At 40.7% G+C, this 23,181-nt stretch overlaps 1 protein-coding gene across 1 annotated transcript in view; it reads right to left on the bottom strand.

The window, feature by feature from the left end:
* Window positions 1-5,906: 5,906 nt before the first annotated feature.
* The window catches only part of arvcfb (ARVCF delta catenin family member b), a 370,176-nt gene continuing 352,901 nt past the window's right edge, over window positions 5,907-23,181 (bottom strand). Inside the window, exons 18-21 of the mRNA XM_070888063.1 lie at window positions 22,658-22,757; window positions 17,137-17,184; window positions 16,019-16,110; window positions 5,907-7,936 (exon numbers count right to left, since the gene is read on the bottom strand). Coding sequence (XP_070744164.1) covers window positions 7,931-7,936; window positions 16,019-16,110; window positions 17,137-17,184; window positions 22,658-22,757 — 246 coding nt within the window. The 3' untranslated portion in view covers window positions 5,907-7,930. The remainder of the gene's footprint in view (window positions 7,937-16,018; window positions 16,111-17,136; window positions 17,185-22,657; window positions 22,758-23,181) is intronic.

Here is a 23,181-nt window from a genome sequence, read left to right on the forward strand (position 1 = left end):
ATTAGTCAGGAAATTGTGTTAGAGAAACTGATGGGATTGAGGGCCAATAAATTCCCAGGGCCTGACAGCTGCATCCCAGAGTATTTAAGGAAGTGGTCCCAGAAATAGTGGATGCATTGGTGGTCATTTTCCAACATTCTATTGACTCTGGATCAGTTCATATGGATTGGAGGGTAGCTAATGTAACACCACTTTTTTTAAAAAAGGAGGGAGAGAAAACAGGGAATTATAGACCGGTTAGTCTGACATTCGTGGTGGGGAAAATGTTGGAATCAATTATTAAAGATGAAATAGCAGCGCATTCGGAAAGCAGTGACGGGATCGGTCCAAGCTAGCATGGATTTATGAAAGGGAAATCATGCTTGACAAATCTTCTAGAATTTTTTGAGGATGTAACTAGTAGAGTGGACAAGGGAGAACCAATGGATGAGGTGTATCGGGATTTTCAAAAGGCTTTTGACAAGGTCCCACACAAGCACATGGTATGGGGGGGGGGACGGGGTGGTGGAGGGGTTGTATGGAGGTGGATAGAGAACTGATTGGCAGACAGGAAGGAAAAAGTAGGAATAAACGGGTCCTTTTCAGAATGGCAGGCAGTGATCAGTGGGATGCCGCAGGGTTCAGTGCTGGGACCCCAGCTATTTACAATATATGTCAATGATTTAGATGAAGGAATTGAATGTAATATCTCCAAGTTTGCAGATGACACTAAGCTGGGTGGCAGTGTGAGCTGTGAGAAGGATGCTAAGAGGCTGCAGAGTGACTTGGACAGGTTAGGTGAGTGGGCAAATACATGGCAGATGCAGTATAATGTGGATAAATGTGAGGTTCTCCACTTTGGGAGCAAAAACAGGAAGTCAGATTATCTGATTGGTGACAGATTAGGAAAAGGGGCGGTGCAACGAGACCTGGGTGTCATGGTACAGTCGTCATTGAAGGTTGGCATGCAGGTATAGCAGGCGGTGAAGGCGGCAAATGGCATGTTGACCTTCATAGCTAAAGGATTTGAGTCTAGGAGCAGGAAGGTCTGACTACAATTGGAGAGAGCCTTGGTGAAGCCACACCTGGAATATTGTGTTCAGTTTTGGTCTCCTAATCTGAGGAAGGACGTTCTTGCTATTGAGGGAGTACAGCGAAGGTTCACCAGACTGATTCCCGGGATGGCAGGACTGACATATAGGAGGAGAGATTGGATCAACTGGGCCTGTATCCACTGGAGTCAAGATGAATGAGAGGGGATCTCATAGAAACACAAAATTCTGACAGGATTGGACAGGTTAGAGGCAGGAAGAATGTTCCCATTGCTGGGGAGTTCCAGAACCAGGGGTCACAGTCGAAGGATAAGAGGTAAGCCATTTAGGACTGAGATGGAGAAACTTCTTTACTCAGAGTTGTTAACCTGTGGAATTACCTACCACAGAGAGTTGTTGAGGCCAGTTTGTTAGATATATTCAAAAGGGAGTTAGATATGGTCCTTATGGCCAAAGGAATTAAAGGGTATGGAGAGAAAACAGGAAAGGGGTACTGAAGTTGAATGATCAGCCATGATCATATTGAATAATGGTGCAGGCTCAAAGGGCAGAATGGCCTGCTCCTGCACCTAATATCTATGTTTCTGTGTTACAAGGGAAAACAAACCCAGCAGGGACACTTCACCACGACAACGTGCACAAAGAAATACCATTATAGAGGCCATGGACTGCGGGGTTAGGTGTGAAAGGCAGCAAAATTCTATTTTTAAAAACTAAATTTTCTACAAAATACTCTTCCAAAACTATTGAATTGAGGTACGTCAGGCATTTTCAAATCCCTTCACTCCTTTTTCAATTCGTTTTCTCACTTTTGCACTGGATTTTTCGGTTGGAAGATGTTACATTGATCTGGTGGAAACTGCTGTTTGGATATGCTTTGTGTTATTAAAAACATGTCAAAAGCTGAACAATCACTATTTGTTTCAGTCTTAACTAACCAAATAAAGTTCATTTGTAGTCATTGCACAGTTTAGGATGGGGATCTTCTCTGCATAAAGTCCAATGGTGTGATTAAAATCTAGAAACACTTGAGGTTAATCAATCAGCCTTATATTGCAAATTGATTTTCTGACATTAAAGCAGTTGTTTTTATACAGGGGACAAAGGTTTGATGCTGGGAAAAATTGCACCTTGCATGTAATTTCAATCAGAATTTCCTTAATGATTAACGATAATTTAGTTTAAGGAAGCACATTTTTTTCTTCATAAATCGAATCTCAACAAACACATCCAGAAATCTTAGAAAAAGTCCATTCGATAATTTGCATTTTCCGACAAAGATTCTTTGTGCATTTATTCAAAAGCTTTAATAAACTTTTGTAGGCTTGGGCAAAAAAAGTGTGCTTCTCTACTTGATATTGCTGAACTCAATGCCAAATCTGGCCAGTGTCCCAGATTGGTACCTACAATGTTGGAAAGACAGGTTTAGAATAGGGTGACCATTGGTCCCCATTTTCCGGGGACAATCCCTGGATGAGGTACTGTGTCCCCAGGCAGACACCCCAGTTGAAGAAACTCAGCCCCGAATTTTTTACTACTTGCGTTGGAAAATGACGTACAACGTACTTTTGTACCTTTCACCCCAACTTGATTGCACACATCCTTCCCGGGCGCCCATCAATCACGCCCAGTGAGCACCAAGTGGTCTGGAGGCTAGCTCGGAGGTGGGCTTGGCAGTGTAAAGGGCTGCTCTATTGATTAGGATCCACGTCAATCAAACGCCGAGGAACGGGCATGTGCTATCAGCTGCACTCCCGACACGGCTTCGCTTGATAACCAAACCCTCACTTATCTTTCTTTGTCCCGTCCCGGACATCTCCCATCGCTACAGGATGTACCAGTTTGAATCGCAGGCGGTTGCGAGGCGACTGGTCTGTGGGCTTCTGATTTCGTCATCTCCTCCTCCCACAATTCGAAATGGTCGCAATTTAGAAGCCGATCGGTCGGTCACACCGAATGATTCTGTTAATATATGACCTGTTGATTTTTTGGGGGAAAAAAACGGAAGGTGATGCTCAAGCGCAGAGACAAAAAGGACAGGTGTTAGCAAGAGTCTGCAGGTTTGAAAAACGGACATTCCTGAAGAGTGTTGTGTTATTTATAAATGGTGTCTAAATGCACTTCAATAGTGTGATGTACATATCATTACCGCGGATGTGACATTTGGTTTGCATTTGTAGTGTACATGTACGATTGTTATAGACTGCTAAAAAATGGTTCACCTGTTTACACTGCACAACCTACTTTTTCCATCCTGGCTACTTTGCTGTGCTCCCACCGTGTGTGACCCCGGATTTGGTTCAGAAAATACAGTCACTAGTGCAGAAGGGTTTGATCCTGCTTGTTGGAGCTGCTTCAGGGGCTCAACCTCCACAGATAAAAAGGATGGTGCTTGTGAGCAGGTTATAACGGACCAATCTATTGCTGACTGAACTGTATATAAATATATTGTGAAAACTAATTTTAAGCTATGCATAGGAATGGCTTCACCAACCCTTAGATGGCTCAAATTCAGATACATAGTGTGGAATTGCTTGCATTTTGCAGCATATTAATTTTTGGAGAGTAGTGGACATTGAAAATCAGCACATCTGTCCGAGATTTTAGAGCATTTGTGTGATATTACAGTTTAAAAGTAGGAATTTTGCTTACTCAATGGTTTTGATGGTTAAGACAATGAATAAGCTGCACCGTGTGTTTCAGGAAAGTCCCTGGTTTGATCCCCAGTTTGTGCAGAGCTAAGTGACCTCAGCTTGGGCTGTGTTCGTGGCACCGATGCCTTCAGTACCTATGGGCTCGAGAGGGGAAAATCCTGCTCCAGATCCCTATCCAACTGTCAAACGAGGGCATGAAACGGCTCACCCTCTGGTTCACACATGAAGAATGGCCACTTGTTTGAGCAACTGGAGGGTGCCTGCTGCCCATGTAAGTGCACCCCAGCAGGGAATCAATGTCTCCAGAAATGTAAACAGTAGCAGAACAAAGCAGGGACGGCAGATAGCCCAAGACACTTGGCTGTCTATCACTGCAGTAGAAGTTTTTGTATACTCAAAGTATTTGAACACTTTTCTGATTAAGTTTAGTTCAGATAGTGTTGGTGCTTTGCACATTCAAAAAATAGCTGCACTGCTCGGCTATCAACAGTTTATTAAATATGTCACCAGTGTTCTTCAGAATTGCAAAGTATTGAATTTTGACAGTTTCCTTGATTATAACAGTGACTACACTTCAAAAGTACTTTATTGACTGTGAAACACTTTGGGGAAACGAGCTCATGAAAGGTACTATCGAAATGCAAATTCTTTCCATCTTTCTTTAGCTTTCTATTTGTTACAGTTCAGCATGGGTTAATTAAATCTTTAATGCAGTTTATTGCTTTCTGATTCAATCCATCAGTAAAACTGCAGGTTAAAATCACTAATCCCCATAAGGTTCTATCACAAGCATGATTGGGAAAATTGATCAAATACTGATGTCTTTTGTTTCAGAAGTACATTTTAGCTCAAGAGGAGAACCGTTGTACTTGAATGGGTTCTTCACATAATATTCAGACAGATCAGTGAACATGATTAACATAAGTGGTGCCTCGAGTTACTTCATTGGTCTGGTCACAGGCCTGGATGACTCAGCCATGACATTCCAACATGCTTCACAGGGCACAAAGTATTTTGACCATTCCCCTCTGGGGACCTGGTGCGTTATGGAATAGAGAGCTTGAGTGTCAGACTCATTGCTGAACCTGTGCTCAAGTTCACTTGTGAATAAACAGATTTCTACACAGAGTGATCATCATACCGCACTCCAAAATAAGAATGTGTTAAATTAGAAGCTGGTTCCAAGCAAATACCTTTCAAGTCCATTTATAGCAAATACTTGACCTTTTAAGGCTGACTGGGGAATGCACTCTCAAGGGTTTAGAAGTTACTTTTAGCAGAAGGTCAGGTTCCAAAAGAAATTGAGTCATTGAAACAACTCGATGGGTAGTCTCCCGAAATGCATAATTACACAGCTAAAAATAATAAATCAAAGGAGCTCGGCCTCTTGAGTAAATGGACAATGAAAATGAAACTGTTCCCTTATTTGGCACAGAAGCTCTTGCAGTTCAGACACCGATACAAATTGCTGCCTGTGTCCTAACTCTCACCACCTCCCATTCATCCGTGTTTGCTGACATTGCCTCCCGGTTAAGCACTGACTCAACTTAAAAATTCTCATCCTTGTTTTCCAATCCCTCCATGGCCTCACCCCTACCTATCTCTAATCTCCCACAGCCCGACAACCCTCCCGACATATCTGCGCTCCTCTAATTCTAGCCTCTTGAACCTTGCCGATTAAATTGCTTCACCATTGCAAGCCGTACCTTTGGCTGCCAAGGCCCGAAGCTTTGGAATTCACCCCTTCAGCCTCTCCAACTCTATCCTCCTTTAAGACGCTCCTAAAATCTACCTCTTTGGCCAAGCTTTTGAGTCATCTGTGCTAATATGTCCTCATATATGGTTTGATGTCAAATTTTGTGTTTGATAAGGTTCCTGTGAAGCGCCTTGGAGCGATTTACTACTTTAAAGGCGCTATATAAATACAGGCTGTTGCTGTTGGACTCCAGTAATTAGGAAGAGTCAAGGTGGTGTCCCCTCCAGCATGTGGTTGAAGGTACACAGAGCTAATAAATTAGACATATACAACAAAACCTGTTCCAGCATTGCAAAAGGCAGCAGGCTTCCTTCAACAGGATTTTTGACTTACCCGATCAATGCTCGAGTCTGGCTTATCAAACAGTATTTTGTGCTGACTGAAGAGTTTAGCTGGCTCATTGGACAGTAATCCTTACAAATGAGCTGGACAAATCTAATGAATCGTTTGAAAAGACACACAGAATCATTTCCAGGCATTGTTTATTGAAAACACACCAAGTTGATAATTCTACAAACCTGGTTTAACAAGCTCTCTACCTGCTGCAGGATATTAGTGGAATTAAACATAATACATTCGGTCACTGTAGCATAGTTCTAAGAAAGCGTAAGTCATTGTTAAGTGTAATTTATAATACAGTGTAATGCAATGCAATGCAAAACCCACCAGTATAAACTACAGTTATGCTAAGAGTAATATATATATTATATATATATATATATATATCATTATCTTTTTCTACCATGAAAAGTTTAAGGCACATGATAGTACAAACACATTTGCCACTAATATTCAGAAGTTTCCAGAAATCTGAACAGTAATATCTACAACCAGAATGGCAGACCTTGCTTGTTGTTTCTTCAAAGCAGTCACCTGCAACATACTACACAAAAGAAATATAATTAAAGGTCACGAACAGCTCTTGTAATGTACTTCGAGACCGTCTCCATTTTCCAACCCTTTGGTAACAAACGAGAATTAACAGCAAATGTTGTGTCTATACCATCCAATGATACTGTTTTGGCAACTGACGTATTCCAGTTCATCCTTCAGGTAATTAAGTATTTGAAGAAAAGCACTGCTTCAGAATTAAATCCCCTCCTCCCCCCTTTTTCAAAACAAAAAAAAAAATTAAGATGCAGTTCTGCTTCAAAATGGCATTGCAAAAGTCAAGCCAACTAGTATTGTTAGACATGATGGATACATACTGTACATGCCAGTCATTGTGAATGCAAAGTAAATTCAACTCTTCCAGTAATTTGGAAGCACTTGAAGAAATAGTCAGTGTTTAAATATGTGCTTTCCAGGCATCCACGCTGAAAATTCACAGTTTGTAGCTCAGCTGAGAGAAGTAAAAATCAAATCGAACATTACACAACAAAATTTGCTTTTTTTTTTGAGTAAAAAGACATACAACGGTTCAACATACACAAACTAGTCTCACTGGAACAGCACCTTGAATTCTTTGATTTATTTTCTTTGGGTGGGGAGGGGTGGGGAGTGGGAAGTACACATTTCTGTTTGTTTCTTCGTTATATAGACTGGTCCAGCACCAATGTCACTTGTGTCATGCTGGTTTTGAATGTACAAAAACTGAAGTGGGCATAGACTGCAGAGCATCCCAATGTTAGGGTTACATCCTCATTCCACAACCAGTAAAATCCAAAATGGAACAGGGTAAATATACAAAATGGCAAAAAAGTTAAACGTCACCTACGTATTAAAATTTGCTTCCACATTTAAATAGCTGGTACTATTCTGCCCCAGTCTATTGAAATATTTTGTATTTTCTATACGGAACATGTAACACCTTAATTATAACTGTACATTTACACCAATTCAATAAAACCAGCAGTGTCAGTAGGGTTAGCTTACTCAGCTGATTAACGTTAAAGCCCTCTCATCTCACCAAACAAACTCCCTTCTAGCCTTCTCGATTCACATCCTTCATCCCAGCAGCTGTGCATTCATCTCCTCAGCCTCACTCTCAACACAAAATCCTCCACAAAATGAAAACACATTTAAACTTGGTTTTCACAGTTCAAAAAGAAAGTTATGGTAAATGGTTTTAATTGGGAGCAAATAACTATTTTTAAACCAGTTCTTAAAAGCAATGAAAGATTTTTTTTTTAAAAAACACCCTCTTGGCTTCCTTTCTCTCCACCACATTACATTCTCTCATCATCCTTCGTAACACCCCCTTGCAAAGATTTCAAAAGAAATCTAACCAACCAGACAAAAGCTCATTTTTTTGGGTAAGGGGCTGCTCCAGTTGGAGGGGACTGTATTGCGATTTTTCACCCCTTAACTACCCCCCCACCGCCTCCATTTCCCCGGAAACGTATGGTATTTTATGATTTGACCAATGGGACTTTTTTTTTCCTTCTCTTTAAATTTAGTCGATAGCTTCCATGAAATGAAGTCCTCCAAATCTAATGGCAGTGGTGAATAATGAGATCCTCTGTACAATGTTCAATAGCTGCTGCATTTCATGCCTGGAATAAACAAGTTTGGGAAAAGAAAAACAAATTATAGGTTGTGGAAATAGATCAATGATCTCTTTTTAAAATCAAATGAAATTGTGTTTGCTCCAGTTACCACTGGGCACACTTTCCTGGACTGACAATGCCACCCATCATGCACAGTCATTTCCTTGTTAAACATTATTTTCTTTTTGAAAAATAAAGAATCCTCCCCTCCAACATAATTTCCTCGCAGTCTTGTGGTGGGTGGTTTTCCAGTCCAAGGGAGGTAAGTTACGAGCCTGTGATATTCGGTTTCATAAATACGAGAATTTTAAGATTGCAGAAACACAATAAAATGGAATAATCTTGGAAAATATAATATAAGAAATAGGAAAAGTAGTAGGCCATTTGGCCCCTTGAGCCTGCTCCGCCATTCATTAAGATCATGGCTGATCTGATCTGGGCAACTGCACTTCCCCGCCCGCTCCCCATAACCCTCGACTCCTTTTCATCCTTACTTGCTTGCATTCTGAATTGTGCACACATTTAATAACGTGTGCTTTTTTTTTGTTTGAACTCTCTGCCACCTATTTAAATGCATCTTTTCCTGTATGTACCCATTACATTTCTGACATATATTGGAAAATATGGCGTGATAATGGCTGTACCGCACCAGAGAACAGCAGAGTGCAGGCTGTCAGGACTGGGATAGATCAGATTGATCAAGTCTCAGATAACAACTACCCTCTATAGCGGGATGACAAAGAGAAAGTTTATCCTGGACCATGATATCTACTGTCATTAGTGGCACAAGGAGTCAGGTTCAGAATTATGGGTTGAACTATTTGTGGCTCTCATTAACGTAATACAATCTGACAGACTATGAGCAGGACCTATTCAGAAAGGGAGAGAAGGATAAACTAGGTAACTATAGACCAGTTTAATCTAACTTTAATTGCAACTTCTTGGAATCGATAATTCATGATCAAATTAGCAAACATTTAATGATGCACAGGATAATAAAGTACAGCCAGTGTGGATTTGTTAAAGGGAAGTCATGTTCGTCCATTTTAACAGGAGCTTTTGAAAAAGTGTTCGATTGTGTAAAGGGAATGCAGTTGGTGTTGTGTCTGTTGATGAGGTATTTGATAACGTGTCTCATTGGAGGTTTGATAAAAAAATATGGACCAAGAAATGTACCCAGCATGGATAGAAAGTTGAATGAGCAAACAATAACCAGGGGGCATAGAGTTAAAGTAATTGGTAGAAGAATTAGCGGGGAATTGATGAGAACATTTTTCTCCCAGAGGGTGGTGGGGGTCTGGAACTCTCTACCTGAAAAGGTGGTAGTGGCGGAAACCCTCACCACATTTAAAAAGTACTTGGATATGCACTTTAAGTGCTGTAGCCTACAAGGCTATGGACTAAGAGCTGGAAGGTGGGATTGGCTGGATAGCTTTTTCAGCTGGCAGACACAATGGGCTGAATGGCCTCCTTCTGTGTCGTAAATTTCTATGATTCTATAATGGGAAAGACTAAAACTTCAGAAGGACGTAAAAAAACTTAGTTGAAAAAGCATGAGATAGCGAAATGCAAAGATGGAGAAGTGTGAGGTGATGCATCTTTGGGCAGCAAAACAAGGAATGTATGTGAATATATGTTAAATGTATAAACACAGGTTTGGACAAAAATAACATACACAATTCGTCTGAAAGTGTAAGTGCAGGTAGATAAAGGCCAGGTATTTGGGTTTTACAACTACAGTAAAGGCCAAGAGATTATTTGTACAAGCCAATAGTTAGGTGCACTGTTTTGGGCACACCATTCGAGAAATGGCATGAAAGCAAAGTTTCACCAGGATGAGTAGACACTATTTACGAGGAGACAGATGAGATACTGGGACTATTTCTACTGGATCAGAAGGTCAAGGAGATTTAATTGGGGTTTCTAAAATGATGGGAGTTTGAAAGGGAAAGACCGCTGGGTGTGGAGTTGGTGTCAATTTAAAATGGTCACTAAGTGTGGAGGGGGAGATTCGGAGACATGTCTTTATACAGAGTTGAGAGAGAATTGAACACTTTGCCATCAGTCCTTTCTAACTGGAATAGTAATTTAATGGACTATTTTTCTCATCCCTGTATCATGACAGCAATCACAACATCAGTCACGTCACATTATTGGCGGATCCAGGGGCTGCTTCCATAACCGAGATGAGGATCATTGCATTTTTTTTTAAAAAGGCAAGAGTAGATTAAAAAAACATTCAAGGAGAGGAAGATAGAGGGCAGAGCGATCAGCTTTGCACTGTTCGAGCAAAGACCTGACACACAGACACGGTGCACCAAATTGTCACTTTCTGTGCTGCAAAGTTCTAATGCTCTGTAGGACCCCTCACCGTCACCCCTGAAAACAGTTCTCGGGCTGAACAGAGAAAGTGAACATCATGTTCTTGCCAATGTCTAGCATCGCCATTTATGATAGCACTAAATTTATTTTCCCTGTGGGCATATTATCCCCCTCTGTACAGCAGTGAAGTGTCCTGATCTCAGTCGCAGCCAGTCACAGCCTCTTATGTGCAGAGCCATTAACAAAACATCTCTACATATTTTCTCTGAACCCATACCTTTGTTCATTGAAGATACTTTGACAAGAGGGCAGACTATTTTATTTTACAAACTTTCATGAATGAGTAATCCTTACCCTGGTTTAACACTTCATCCAGCCATTACTGTGTTCAAGGGATGGTCTAGCAAAAATAACTTTCCTTAAACAATATTTGATGAGATCAAAGCATCTTTATCTATTTTACACTGACCTGCCAAGTTATTTATATATAAAGCTCTCTTTTTTTTCAATTCAATTTATTCTGGTAATCATGGTGGCATTTACAAATCCAGGAAAAAGACAACGTGACATAACTAACAGTTGAACAATAATAATTATTTAAGTAGGAGATGCAATTACAAAAAACTGAAATTAAGCAACATTATTAACTAGTTAGGAAATGATTAAAGATTAGATGCAAGCAATTTAAAATTGGCAACATGTTTTACAAAATAAACGTTTAATGGAGCAATGTGAATTACTCAACAAGATGGAGCTACGATGAGCTTCGAGGCTAGAAATAATGCACAGAAAAGGATATCTCACAGCAGGCTAGGAGCTAGGCTGAAGTATTAATCTTTTGTTGAGAAAGCAGCGAAAATTTGGCACACAAGTACTCTGTGACTACAAGGGTAGTAAGCTCACATGGGGGTCAGCGTGGCTGAGTTGGAGCACTATCAGCGAATGTCAAAAGGCCGAGGGTTCAAGCCCGACTCCAGGATTTGAGCGTCTAATTTAGACAGACTTCAATGCAGTACTAAAGGGCCCAGAAGAGGTGAGAGCCCAGGGGCAGCACGGGCCAGCCCACACTACGATGTGCGCGCACTAGGTCCGTGCAGCAGAGCTGGTCTCCAGTCGTCTTGGTTAACCCTTGCCACTGGATCAAGACCTAGCTCTGTCAAGCCCATGTGATGAGTGGTGTGCAATGGCCACCATACGTTTAAAAAAAAAACCACGCACAGACATCTTCCACCCTTCAAGATGTAGTTCAGGACCTGGAATATTAGGTCCTTCATTGAAACACCTGTGAACTCATCCTTTTTTGGCGTGGAAGCAAGTCATCCTCGTTTTGAAGGACTGCCTATGATGCTGATGACTAAAGGAGCGCTGCACTTTGAGTGCTATCTTTCTGATGAGCAGTTACTCGGGGCCCCGCCCTTTATGGAGGTGGATGTAAGGGATCCCATGGTGCTATTGGAAAAGCAGCAAGTTCTCCTGGCCATTCCCCTTCCATCAAAAACAGCTCAACTGGTCATGTATCTGATTTTGTTTGAGGGACTTTGTAAGTTGGTTGCCATGTTTGTCTATATGATGGGTAAATCATTAAGTTGTCAATTAACAGTTAACTTCTGTGAATCATGCACTTTAATTTTTTGAAATTTTTTTTTATAAATGGACCTTAATTGCAGATGTCAAGTTAATGCAACTTAAAGTTACTTTAATAAAAAATAACACAAATCACACCAATAATTACAACTCCCAATGAATGAGACTGTGCTTCATGTTTGCAAACTCTGTCAGAAGTTATGTGACTAGACTGACTGCGCTTGGCCATCGACACAATTGATGGAGCAGGCAGGCGATCTGCAGCAGGATCTAGTGCGGGGGTAAGCACGAAGCTAACTGGTGGAGCTGGACAGGACAGACCAAGGCGTGTACACACAAAACGAAGATGCTGGCAGTCCGCTGGTACTTCATCCAAGTCACGTGTCTTCACATGTGAATCGAGATCTGGAAGGGCTTCACAGCCATTCCTATCCTTGACTTGACATCCACACTTGTCAGCCAGGATCAGAAACTGGAACACACGCTAGCCCAAGAGTGCCAACAGCTGCTTAAACTGAGATCTGTATGCCTCATTACCAAACTTTGCATTGCTTTTACTCATTAAGCAATCAAGGAGATCATCATCACTCTTGAGCCAGCCATTAGGAGGGGCACACATGTTACTTATGGCATGTTTAGAGTATGCCAGTGACAGGCAAATGGTACACTTACTACCAACTCCACACAACAATACAAAAGAGGCAAAGTCTTGGGTAGCACCAGGGGACTGACCACCTGTGGATCCAAAGAGCAGAAGGCAGCACCATGGAAATTATGGGGCTAGTTTCATTGGCCATCTAATGGAGACTGATAGACCAGTAAATGAAAGATTAAAATTGCCACTTGGAGGTCAATCTCCCTGAGCCTCAGCACCAATGTAAAAGACAGGTGCGGTATGACATGCTGGAGCACCACTGTGTAGTCAGGAATACGTATTCCCATAGTAGAGCAGAAACAGATTGATAACGGCGGCAGGAATAATGGTGTAAATAAAACCTACAGAATAATGTACCTCCATAAGGGAATAAGAGGTTATGGGGAGCGGCCAGGGAAGTGGACCCGAGTCCATGGTCGGATCAGCCATGATCGTAGTAAATGGAGGAGCAGGCTCGAGGGGCTGTATGGCCTATTCCTGCTCCTATTTCTTAAGTTCTTTTCAAGAGTAAAATGATAAAGTTTTTGAAGCAGAGAATTGATTTTGCACAAAGAATTTCAAAGGGTAATTTATTAATTTGTCAACACATCCTGTTCAAATCTTTTACACAAAAAAATGTTTTCTACTAGTGTTTAGTAACAGAGTGCGTGCAGTCATTGTTTATTTGTAGGTAGTTAAAGAAAATAAAACTAGCCAAAATTACACAAAAATTTACTAGTGTTGTTTCCCACAAGATGTGTGGTCCTAAATGAAGCCAGTTATGTTTGCAGCCTGATGTTGCAATTTGAAATGGAAAAAGTACTTGCCTTAAATCCGCTATTTTAAATCAAAATACGTCTGAAGTGCAATTTTAATAAGGTAATGGAAAACATCTACTTCTTAGGAACAGGACTAGGCAATTCAGACCATTGAGCCTGTTCCACCATTGAATTAGCTCATGGCTGATCCGAATCCCTGTATTATGTATTTATACAGTGATTTATTACATCAAGACGTCCTGCTGCATTTGACACGAGGAATTACTTTTGAAATGCAGCGACTTATGTAAGCAAATACAGCAGCCATTCTGTGCTAGGAGTGTCCCACAAACAGCAATGACAAATGACCAGTCTATTTTTTTTGGTAGCATCGGTTGAAGGTGGAACTGTGGGCTGTGTACGAGAACTCACTGCTCCTCATAACTACGGCCATGGGACCTTTGCTTGCTCCAGAGGTTCAGGTGGATATTGGACAGGGCTACTGTTTGAATTGAGGTCTTGGTTTAAATGTGTTTAAGCAGCACAGATCTGTCTGACATTCTAGATACATTCGTATGGTAAATAGGTGGGTCATCTAATGAGGGGGAAAAAAGTAACAAGTCTGCAAAGTAAATTCTATTGTGAATTGGCTGGAAACATAGGATTTTAAAACAGTCTTTTTTGTATAAAATAATAAGGCTCCTGAAAGATCTAACCGGTTGCAATAACATCCTTTCAATTCTGAATGAAATAGTAACACAGTACGAGGAAGCAACTGGTGTGCAAATAGTAGTCACTGAGAGACTTCAAAACAAAGTTACATGGTTTACAATTTTACTTCAATGTGATTGGAGGTTGTCATGTGACTAGATCATGAATCAGGTCATTGGAACCCAAAGACACCTACCATGCATGCACTTAGACCCAGGAGTCAACGGGCTGAGGTTTAGTGTCATGAGCATCCACAAGATTCACTGAGGGCCTATTAATCCTGTTAATGTTTCTCTTATTTGTATCATTCTGTGGCAACAGGGAAAGGGTTAATAGCAAGAGAGCTGGCCTTAAAACAGGTATAGATAAAGGCAAGTTAGTTTAAAATAGAAGCAACAAAGTATACTTGACAGCTCAAAGATCAAGGCCATAAAAAAATCTTAAGTATAAAAAATAATTCCGAATGTGGAATTTGTGGATTAGAATTTTGGAGTGGTGAAAACCCATTTTGATGTAACTTAAGTTGGTTAACTCAAAACGTGGAAGTGAAGACTACTGATGATTTGACTAACTTGGGATTGAATTGACAGCAATTTAAAAAAACTTGGGTCTCAACATTGTCATGTGGAAACTGTAAAATAACAGTACTCAGATGCAGCTCTGATATTCAACAAAAGCTTCAGATTTCAAAATATTTTCCATATACATCAGAGATTGAGCCGATTCGGAATTACAACTTCACTGATGTTAATTAATTGAATTAGAGTACGAATTCAAGTGAAGCTGCAAATCTTTGATGGCTTTTTTTTAAATGCATACTGAGATTTAACAGAAAATAAAAGGGAATATCTGCTGTACTCTACCATAAAACATCTGAGGATTTAATTACACAGAGTTCATAAAACAGCGTGCTCTTGAAAATGTTTTCTCCCAATGTATTCTCCTTTCCTTTCATTTATAGTTTCTGGTTCCATTTATTCTTTGTAAAACTGAAAATAGATCAATATAACTTAGAATTCAAAATAATAATGGATTTGAAATCCTAATTTTTGTGCATACTGGCTTTAGATGATGCTGCACCTAAAAGGACAAGTCTAATTGTAATTAGGTCAGTTACATGCATAATTTAGTCAAGGAGATGTAAATTAAGAGTCATCTTGCAATAACTTCAATGAAGAGTATGCAACAAAAACACAATCTGAAGAAAAAAAACTGCACATTAGGTTTTATTGTTTATTACTATTCACCATCATAAATGAGTTTCTTCCCCAATATATCCCTGTAATGGATAATGTAACCATTGTGCTAGCTACAAAATTATACCAGTATGTCACCAGTACTCTTGGATACTCTGCTCGCTAATGGGGCCTGCACTCAAAAAGTCATATTTAGCTGTACCAGCACATTTTATCCAGTTCCCAGAGCCTCTCGAAGCTGAATCTGCCATGTTAGCTTTGAAATCTGGGATGGTGGGGACTAAGGCAAGATCAAGTAGTCAAATTCAAGTTTTTCAACTGACTACAGAATGTACATCAGTTCTCAAAGGGTAATGTTTTGAAATTTAAAATGAAAGTTTTTTTTTGTTAAATATACAATGATTTTTGTTGTGGCCTTAACATTTCTGGAACAATTCAAGAACACAGTTCATGCACAATTCACGTACACGCTTAAGATTGAGGGCAGCATTAAACATTCATGCACATAGCTGACAAATCAAACATGGAGTGTGCAATTACAGGACAAGAATTTTGTAAGAGGGCAAGAGAGCAGCTCAAGCAGATTAATCAGAGAATACCATCAACGAGGACAATAAGCACAAAAGTCATTATTCCCTTCAAAATAGCTAACTGCAGCAGCAATTGCCATGCATTTATGAACATGTCGATCACAAAAGATAACCAACAATCACCATAAAATATATCTGCACGTGTTAAGGACAACAATTAACTGAAGAATGTTTGTTTCAACATTTCGATCCAGAACTGGATTCAAATATCAATGAAGGCTGCCTCATCTAAGCATTCGTGTTTTCGGTCTATTCTGTGTAATGTACAAGTGACTGCATGCAATGTAGCCTACCCGTAATGGTTGCCGCTCAAAAGCATCTCCAGAAACATCTGTAGTCTTATACTTGCGTTCTTTCTCCCTCTGATCCAAGGTGGCGTACGTATCTGTGGTGACAAATATACAATTCAAATAGAAAGGCATTCATTTCAAGGGCACTAATTCCAGGGAAGGGTAATTGAAGTAGAGGGTTGATATAATGCAGCACATTGGATTTTCAGAAAAGACGAGGAAACCAGAAAAATAATTCACATCCAGTCAAAGCTGAGTTAGCCAACAAATACCACAAAGACGAGATACCATTAACCCACAAGCAGATGTTGGACAGATAGAGCCATTTAAGTCAAGTCTGGGGACAAGGGAGGGAAGGAAAGCAGGAGAGAGACGGAGGAATTTTTTGTGAACGGACTTAGTGTCGAAAATATGTACATTTTAACAAATTTCCCAGCTGAGTAGAATGTCCCCATCTCACAAAAACCTTCTGAATACAGATCAGTAAAAATAATTTCAACCCCTTGCAAAGCAAACAGTCCGAAATCAAACTGAAATAATTTCCAAATCTTTTGCAACCAAATCTCAATATTAGTTACTTTCGAGTTAAATTAAAAAGCATGCTGTTTAAATAGAACAAGTTCTGCAAGAGAATTTGCCAGTTCTGACGAAGGGAACATTAACTCTGTTTTTCTCTCCACAGATGCTGCCTGACCCGCTGAGTATTTCCAGCATTTTCGGTTTTCATTTCAGATTTCCAGCATCCGCAGTATTCTGCTTTCGTATTTTTTGGTTATTGTAGTACCAGATTTCCGCAGCTAGAGGCTGCAGTTGAATTGCTTAAAACATTTCTGTGGCTATTTCAAGTACTGCAACATAACTTGAAAAACCCATTGCCACACCCTTAAAAATGTCACAAAGCTGCAACTAAGGGATTTCAAACCCCTGCAAAGTGCACAATCCAAAATCACATTGAAATAGCTGCCAAATTATTTATTTTGCAACCGACCTAGAAATTAGCTAGTCTTGAGATAAATAAAAAGCATGCTGTTTAAACGGAACATGTTGCATGAGAATTTGTCAATGGCTGAAGCACTGAACATGGGGCATTATGAGCAAGAGGAATTCAAAGCCATGTTTACCTGCACCAAACTGCTCCATGGGTATCATTTCACCAGACCATTTGTTACCTAAAAATAGAACTGATCATGAGGTTCCTGGTATGCAAAAGCTGAATCTGTTTAATGAAATCAGTGAACTTCCAGTATCCAATGTCAAGCAAGCCCGTTGAGAATCGCAGGGCATTTTTTGAAGTCCAGAGAATCCAACAGTTCAAATATTTTTCTTCCCTCAAATATTTGGCATCAGTCAGATAACTGTTTATCCAACACAGTACTGGAAATATCTTTCCACAACGACAAAAACATTCCCACTACTTCCACCTATCTGCAAACTGCATTCAATCTGTGGCATATTTCATGCTCAGAATCCTTTCCACAATTTGCAGACAACAGGAATGGTTGTGACAGGTTTTCCTTTTCCCCCATCACCCTCCAGACATGAAGCACTGTGGCTGTACAGCTTCCTGTCCTGCATCTCATTTACCAAGGCTGCTTTCTTCCACCTCACCTCTACCCCTTCGTAATGCACCTCGTCACTGAATTTGTCCGGCCTTGGCCTCTCCATTTGGACGTTCATAAACAACAAGTCATCCAGAACGCAATGGCCCATGTCCTCACCAACGCCAAGACTTGCATCTTATCATCACGGCCCTCATTGAGTTACCATTGAACTGACTTCCAATGTCCCACACAACTGCCTTCAAGATTTTCCTCCAACTTCAAATCCCTCCCTGACTTGGCCCATTCCCTGGCTCCATGACCCACTCCAGCCTTATGTTACCATGTGCCCCCTGCAGTGCTGGCCGACTGCTCAGCTGGATTTTCTATTTTGTTTTTTTTTTGGATGTGCTACTGTTCAGGCCGAACTTTCGGCCTTTACGTCATCTGTAAGGGAGGTGTTCCACAAGCGTTTGCGGCGCGAAATGTGAGTTTCGGCAACTTTATTCCAGGGCCGGGAGCACTGGGAGGCGCACGCCTTGGGAGGGAAAAAAAATTCCCAAAAACACTTACAAAACCCATAACTACCTAATCGTTGCAAAAAAATTAAAAACTTTAACTTACCTTTTTTTTTTGGCAGGTTTTCGTACTTATCACTGCTGACAGCGCTGCACCGACAGGTTTGAGCTGTCGATATTCTGGCGCGGTATACAGGCCGTGACTGTGCCGAAACTCGGACTCAAACGCAATCAAAGTCGTTGCACGTCGGCACACCTCTCCCCAGCGGTACTCGAAAGCGCTGTCACAAACAGGTACCCGAGGATCCCGCCCAGGATTTACAACCGGGTTTTCGCCATGGAGGGTCAAATAGCAGCAAAAACCCAGTCACAAACCTCGCGAAAATCCGGCCCTTCATGTCTTTCATCATAGGTGGTTGCTTCTTCCGTTACCCCGGCCCTCTTTCTGGGGTTCACTCCATCACTAATTCCATCCTGAAACATCCCTCCATGCCTTCAAAAATCTTTCTAGGACCCTCCAATTTAAAATCATGCTTGATTAAAACAGATAGTAAGAGTTTCTATAGTACATAAAAAGGAAAAGAGTGGCTAAAGTAAATGTTGGTCCCCTAGAGGATGAGACTGAGGAATTAATAATGGAGAACAAGGAAATGACAGAGACATCGAACAAATATTTAGTATCAGGAAAATAATGGGACTAAAGGCGGACAAGTCCCCTGGACCTGATGGCTTACATCCTAGGGTCTTAAAAGAAGTGTCTGCAGAGATAGTGGATGCATTGGTTGCAATCTACAAAAATTCCCTGGATTCTGGGGCAGTCCCAGCGGATTGGAAAACCGCAATTGTAATGCCCCTATTTAAAAAAGGAGGCAGACAAAAAGCAGGAAACTATAGACCAGTTTGCCTAACATTTGTCATTGGGAAAATGCTAGATACTATTATTAAGGAAGCAGTAGCGGGACATTTGGAAAAACATAATTCAAATCAAGCAGAGTCAGCATGGTTTTATGAAAGGGAAATCACGTTTGACAAATTTGCTGGATGTAACGACCAGGGTGGATAAGGAGAAACCAGTGGATGTGGTGTATTTGGATTTCCAGAAGGCATTAGATAAGGTGCGACATAAAAGGTTACTGCACAAGATAAAAGTTCACAGGGTTGGGGGTAATTTATTAGCGTGGATAGATGCTAACTAACAAAAAACAGAGAGTCGGAATTAATGGGTCATTTTCTGGTTGGCAAACAGTGACTAGTGGGGTGCTGCAGCCTCAACTATTTACAATCTATATTAATGACTTGGATGAAGGGACAGAGTGTAATGTAGCCAAGTTTGCTGATGATACAAAGATTTTGGGAAAGCAAATTGCGAGGACACACAAAATCTGCATTAAAAGACAGGCTAAGTGAGTGGGCAAAAATTTGGCAGATGGAGTATAATGTGGGAAAATCTGAGGTTATCCACTTTGGCAGAAAAAAATAGAAAAGCAAATTATAATTTAAATGGAGAAAAATTGCAAAGTGCTGCAGTACAGAGGTACCTGGAGGTCCTTGTGCATGAAAGAGCAAGTAATCAGGAAGACAAATGGAATGTTGGTCTTTATTGCAAGGGGGATAGAGCATAAAAGCAGAGAAGTCCTGCTACAACCATACAAGGTATTGGTGAGGCCACATCTAAAGTACTGCGTACAGTTTTGGTTTCCATATTTAAGGAAGGATATACTTGCTTTGGGGGCTGTTCAGAGAAGATTCACCAGGTTGATTCTGGAGATGAGGAGGTTGACTTATGAAGATAGGTTGAGCCTATATGTCCTGGAGTTCAGTAGAATTGGAGGTGATCTTATCGAAACATATAATATAAAGAGGGGGCTCGACAAGGTGGATGCAGAGGAGGATATTCCCACTCTTAGGCGAAACTAAAAAATCGTCTCAGAATAAGGAGCCACCCATTTAAAACCGAGATGAGGAGAAATTTCCTCTGAGGGTTGTAAATCTATAGAATTCACTGCCCCAGAGAGCTGTGGAGGCTGGGTCATTGAATATATTTAAAGCGAAGACAGAGATTTGAGCGATAAGGGAATAAAGGATTATGGGAAGCTGAGTCCATGATCAGATCAGCCATGATCTTATTAAATGGCTTGAGAGGCCAGGTGGCCGACTCCTACTCCTATTTCTTATGTTCTTATGTTTGCCCATTTATGCCCCATCTCATTTCCCTAAATCCTCACGATCCCCACATCCACTTGCTATGCAACACCCTGTAAAGCATGTGATCATCTCTGTTCCAAAATGCTCCCTCCATCTCTCAGCCATCGAAAACACAGTTGACTAAAGAGATCGGAATATGACTTCTTGTGAATCAAATTCTTGACAATTGGAGCCATCTGAATATGGTTTTGGCCAGTTTGCTCTGGGATTGCAAAATCGTCATTCTTTTTGGACACAGTGCCTCTCATAGGGTCAACAAAGTTATTGAATGACAGCTAGAATTGTGCAATAAAAATATTTCCAATTTTACATAACAAACATTTTGAACATTTTTCTAGTTTCATTTTACTCAGCTGGTGATTTTAAAAGTAACCTAGTCATAACTGTAACCCTCAATAGCAGCCAGTTGAAATGATGGTGAATCAAGTAACAATGTTCAATTCTATTTAAACTAGATACCATAATTTCACTGGATGAAGTATTAATACTAACCAACACAAAGCACATGAAGTTTGATGTATTTTGATGTTGTATATATTTTACAGTGTACACACAAACTAAACATAGCACTTCATTTAATTTTAAACACATCATTGAATCATAGCACAGAAGGAGGCCATTTGGCTCATCGTGCCCATGCCAGCTCTTTGAAAAAGCTATTCAATTAGTCGCACTCCCCCTGCTCTTTCCCCATAGCCCTTGCAAATTTTTCCTTTTCACATATTTATCCAATTCCCTTTTGAAAGTTACTCCCTTTCAGGCAGTGCATTGCAGCTCATACATCACAAATCTACTTTACAATTGTGGTAAAGACTTTATTTTACAGAAATGGAGGCAAGTTTCAGAACTGGTTTGCGCTCTTGCAGAAGTAACAAATGAACCGTAATTCGATGCAACTATCATCCATCCTATCATCTAAATTATCAAGACAATGCTTAATATAATACAACACACCAATAAAGTGAAGGCGATGTGATGTTTTGCAGAATGATTGTTCACAGTTGCAATTCTCCTTGCAACACAGACCAAGAGGTCCCACAGGGAATAACAATTATCAGAGCACACCTAGGCGAGGCCACACCTCGAGTACTGCGTACAGTTTTGGTCACCGTATTTACTTGCATTGGAGGCTGTTTAGAGAAGGTCACTAGGTTGAGTCCGGAGATGAGGGGGTTGACTGCAGATTGGAGTTTAGAAGAATGAGAGGTGATCTTATCAAAACAAAGATAACGAGGGGGCTTGACAAGGTGGATGCAGAGAGGATATTTCCACTCAGGGGAAACTAAAACAAGGGGACATAGTCTCAGAATAAGGGGCTGCCCATTTAAAACTGAGCTGAGGAGGAATTTCTTCACTGAGGATCGTAAATCTGTGGAATTTTCTGCCCCAGAGAACTGTGGAGGCCGGGTCATTGAATATATTTATGGCAGCGATAGACAGATTTTTGAGCGATAAGGGGATAAGGGGTTATGGGGAGCAGGCAGGATAGTGGAGCTGAGTCCATGATCAGATCAGCCATGATCGTATTAAATGGCGGAGCAGGCTCGAGGGGCCAAATGGCCTGCTCCTATTTCTTATGTTTTTGAAGCTTAATCTGGGTCACCTTTGACTAGTTCCCATTACAGTCGAGGGTTAGAGCTGCATTGGATAAAACTTTGGAACTGGGTGCCTGCCTGCAGGCCCCCTCAGTTGATACATTGTGTAAACGACAAAGGGGTGGGGGAAAAAAAAATCAAACTTTGTGAGGAAGAGAAACATTTCAATGTGCAATGGTTTATCAGTTGTTCTGACTGTGCACATTTTAATTCAAATGAAATGCTAGACTGGCTTAGGAAATCAAATTGAATAAGACTTTACCCTCTTGACCCAAAAATGCTCGTGTATTATAATGGTGGTAGCATTACTGGAGTCTTAAATTCTTTGTAAACAATGTGTGCTTCCTTTCCCAAAAGTACATGAATGGGATGCTGTGATAAGCTCCTCGGTGTAGTTCTTACAAAGACACACATGCTTACAAGGCAATAGTAATTTGTGCCTGCAATGTCCCAGAGATTCCGGACCTCGGGTGCAAAAGTGCACACACGAGGCAAGGTCAAAGTAATTTAACAGCAAGGGAGAAGGGGGATAAAAATCAGCCTGTTTCAGAGCAACATCAGCAGAGACATAGCTGGTGCATGTCACAGGGAGACATAATGCCACCTACAAAAAAAAGTGCAGGATAATTTAGTATGAATACCTTTAAAAAATTATAAATATGTTAATTAATGTATAGTATTTTCCAAAATCTGAGGCCATGTTAGTGCTGCAGGCAGGCTGCATAATCAGCAGACAAATTGGAGACACAAGAGAATGTGACTTAAGTGCTAGTGACCAACACTCACCTTCTTTCTGGTTCCGTTCAATTAATGGCAGAGTGCTGTCATCATAGCCAGTTGCCTTGCCACCACTTTTAGCGCCTTTGGGAAGTGTAGTCACATTAGGCTACATATGTAAAAAAAAAAAAGAGCCGTAAGAAATTCCGTTCGAGCACATTAAACACACATACAACTTAATTTTTTAAAAACTTTATCCCTCTATCCTGAAGAGATTCCTTCATGAGCATGGTTCCACACCAAGCAGCAATTTTCATGTGCAAGTCCAAACAGTGGGAATCAGCAGCTGATTTAACCTGCAGAATATTGCAGCCATGTCCAATTCTGCCTCAAACACTTTCCAGCAGGGTTCATCTGGTTGAGACTATCAGCAGCAACCATCATCTATTCATTCCCACCCATCAACAAAATACAAGCCACTGGGACCAGTTGTAGCAGCCGACCTCCACACTGGCTGAGATCAGACAAAGGAATTAAAGATTGTCCTCGTCTTTGTAGCTTAGCTAAATGTTGACTTTACCCACGAAGACATT

Source organism: Pristiophorus japonicus, chromosome 8 (genome assembly GCF_044704955.1).
Source record: "Pristiophorus japonicus isolate sPriJap1 chromosome 8, sPriJap1.hap1, whole genome shotgun sequence".
Taxonomy (NCBI): domain Eukaryota; kingdom Metazoa; phylum Chordata; class Chondrichthyes; family Pristiophoridae; genus Pristiophorus; species Pristiophorus japonicus.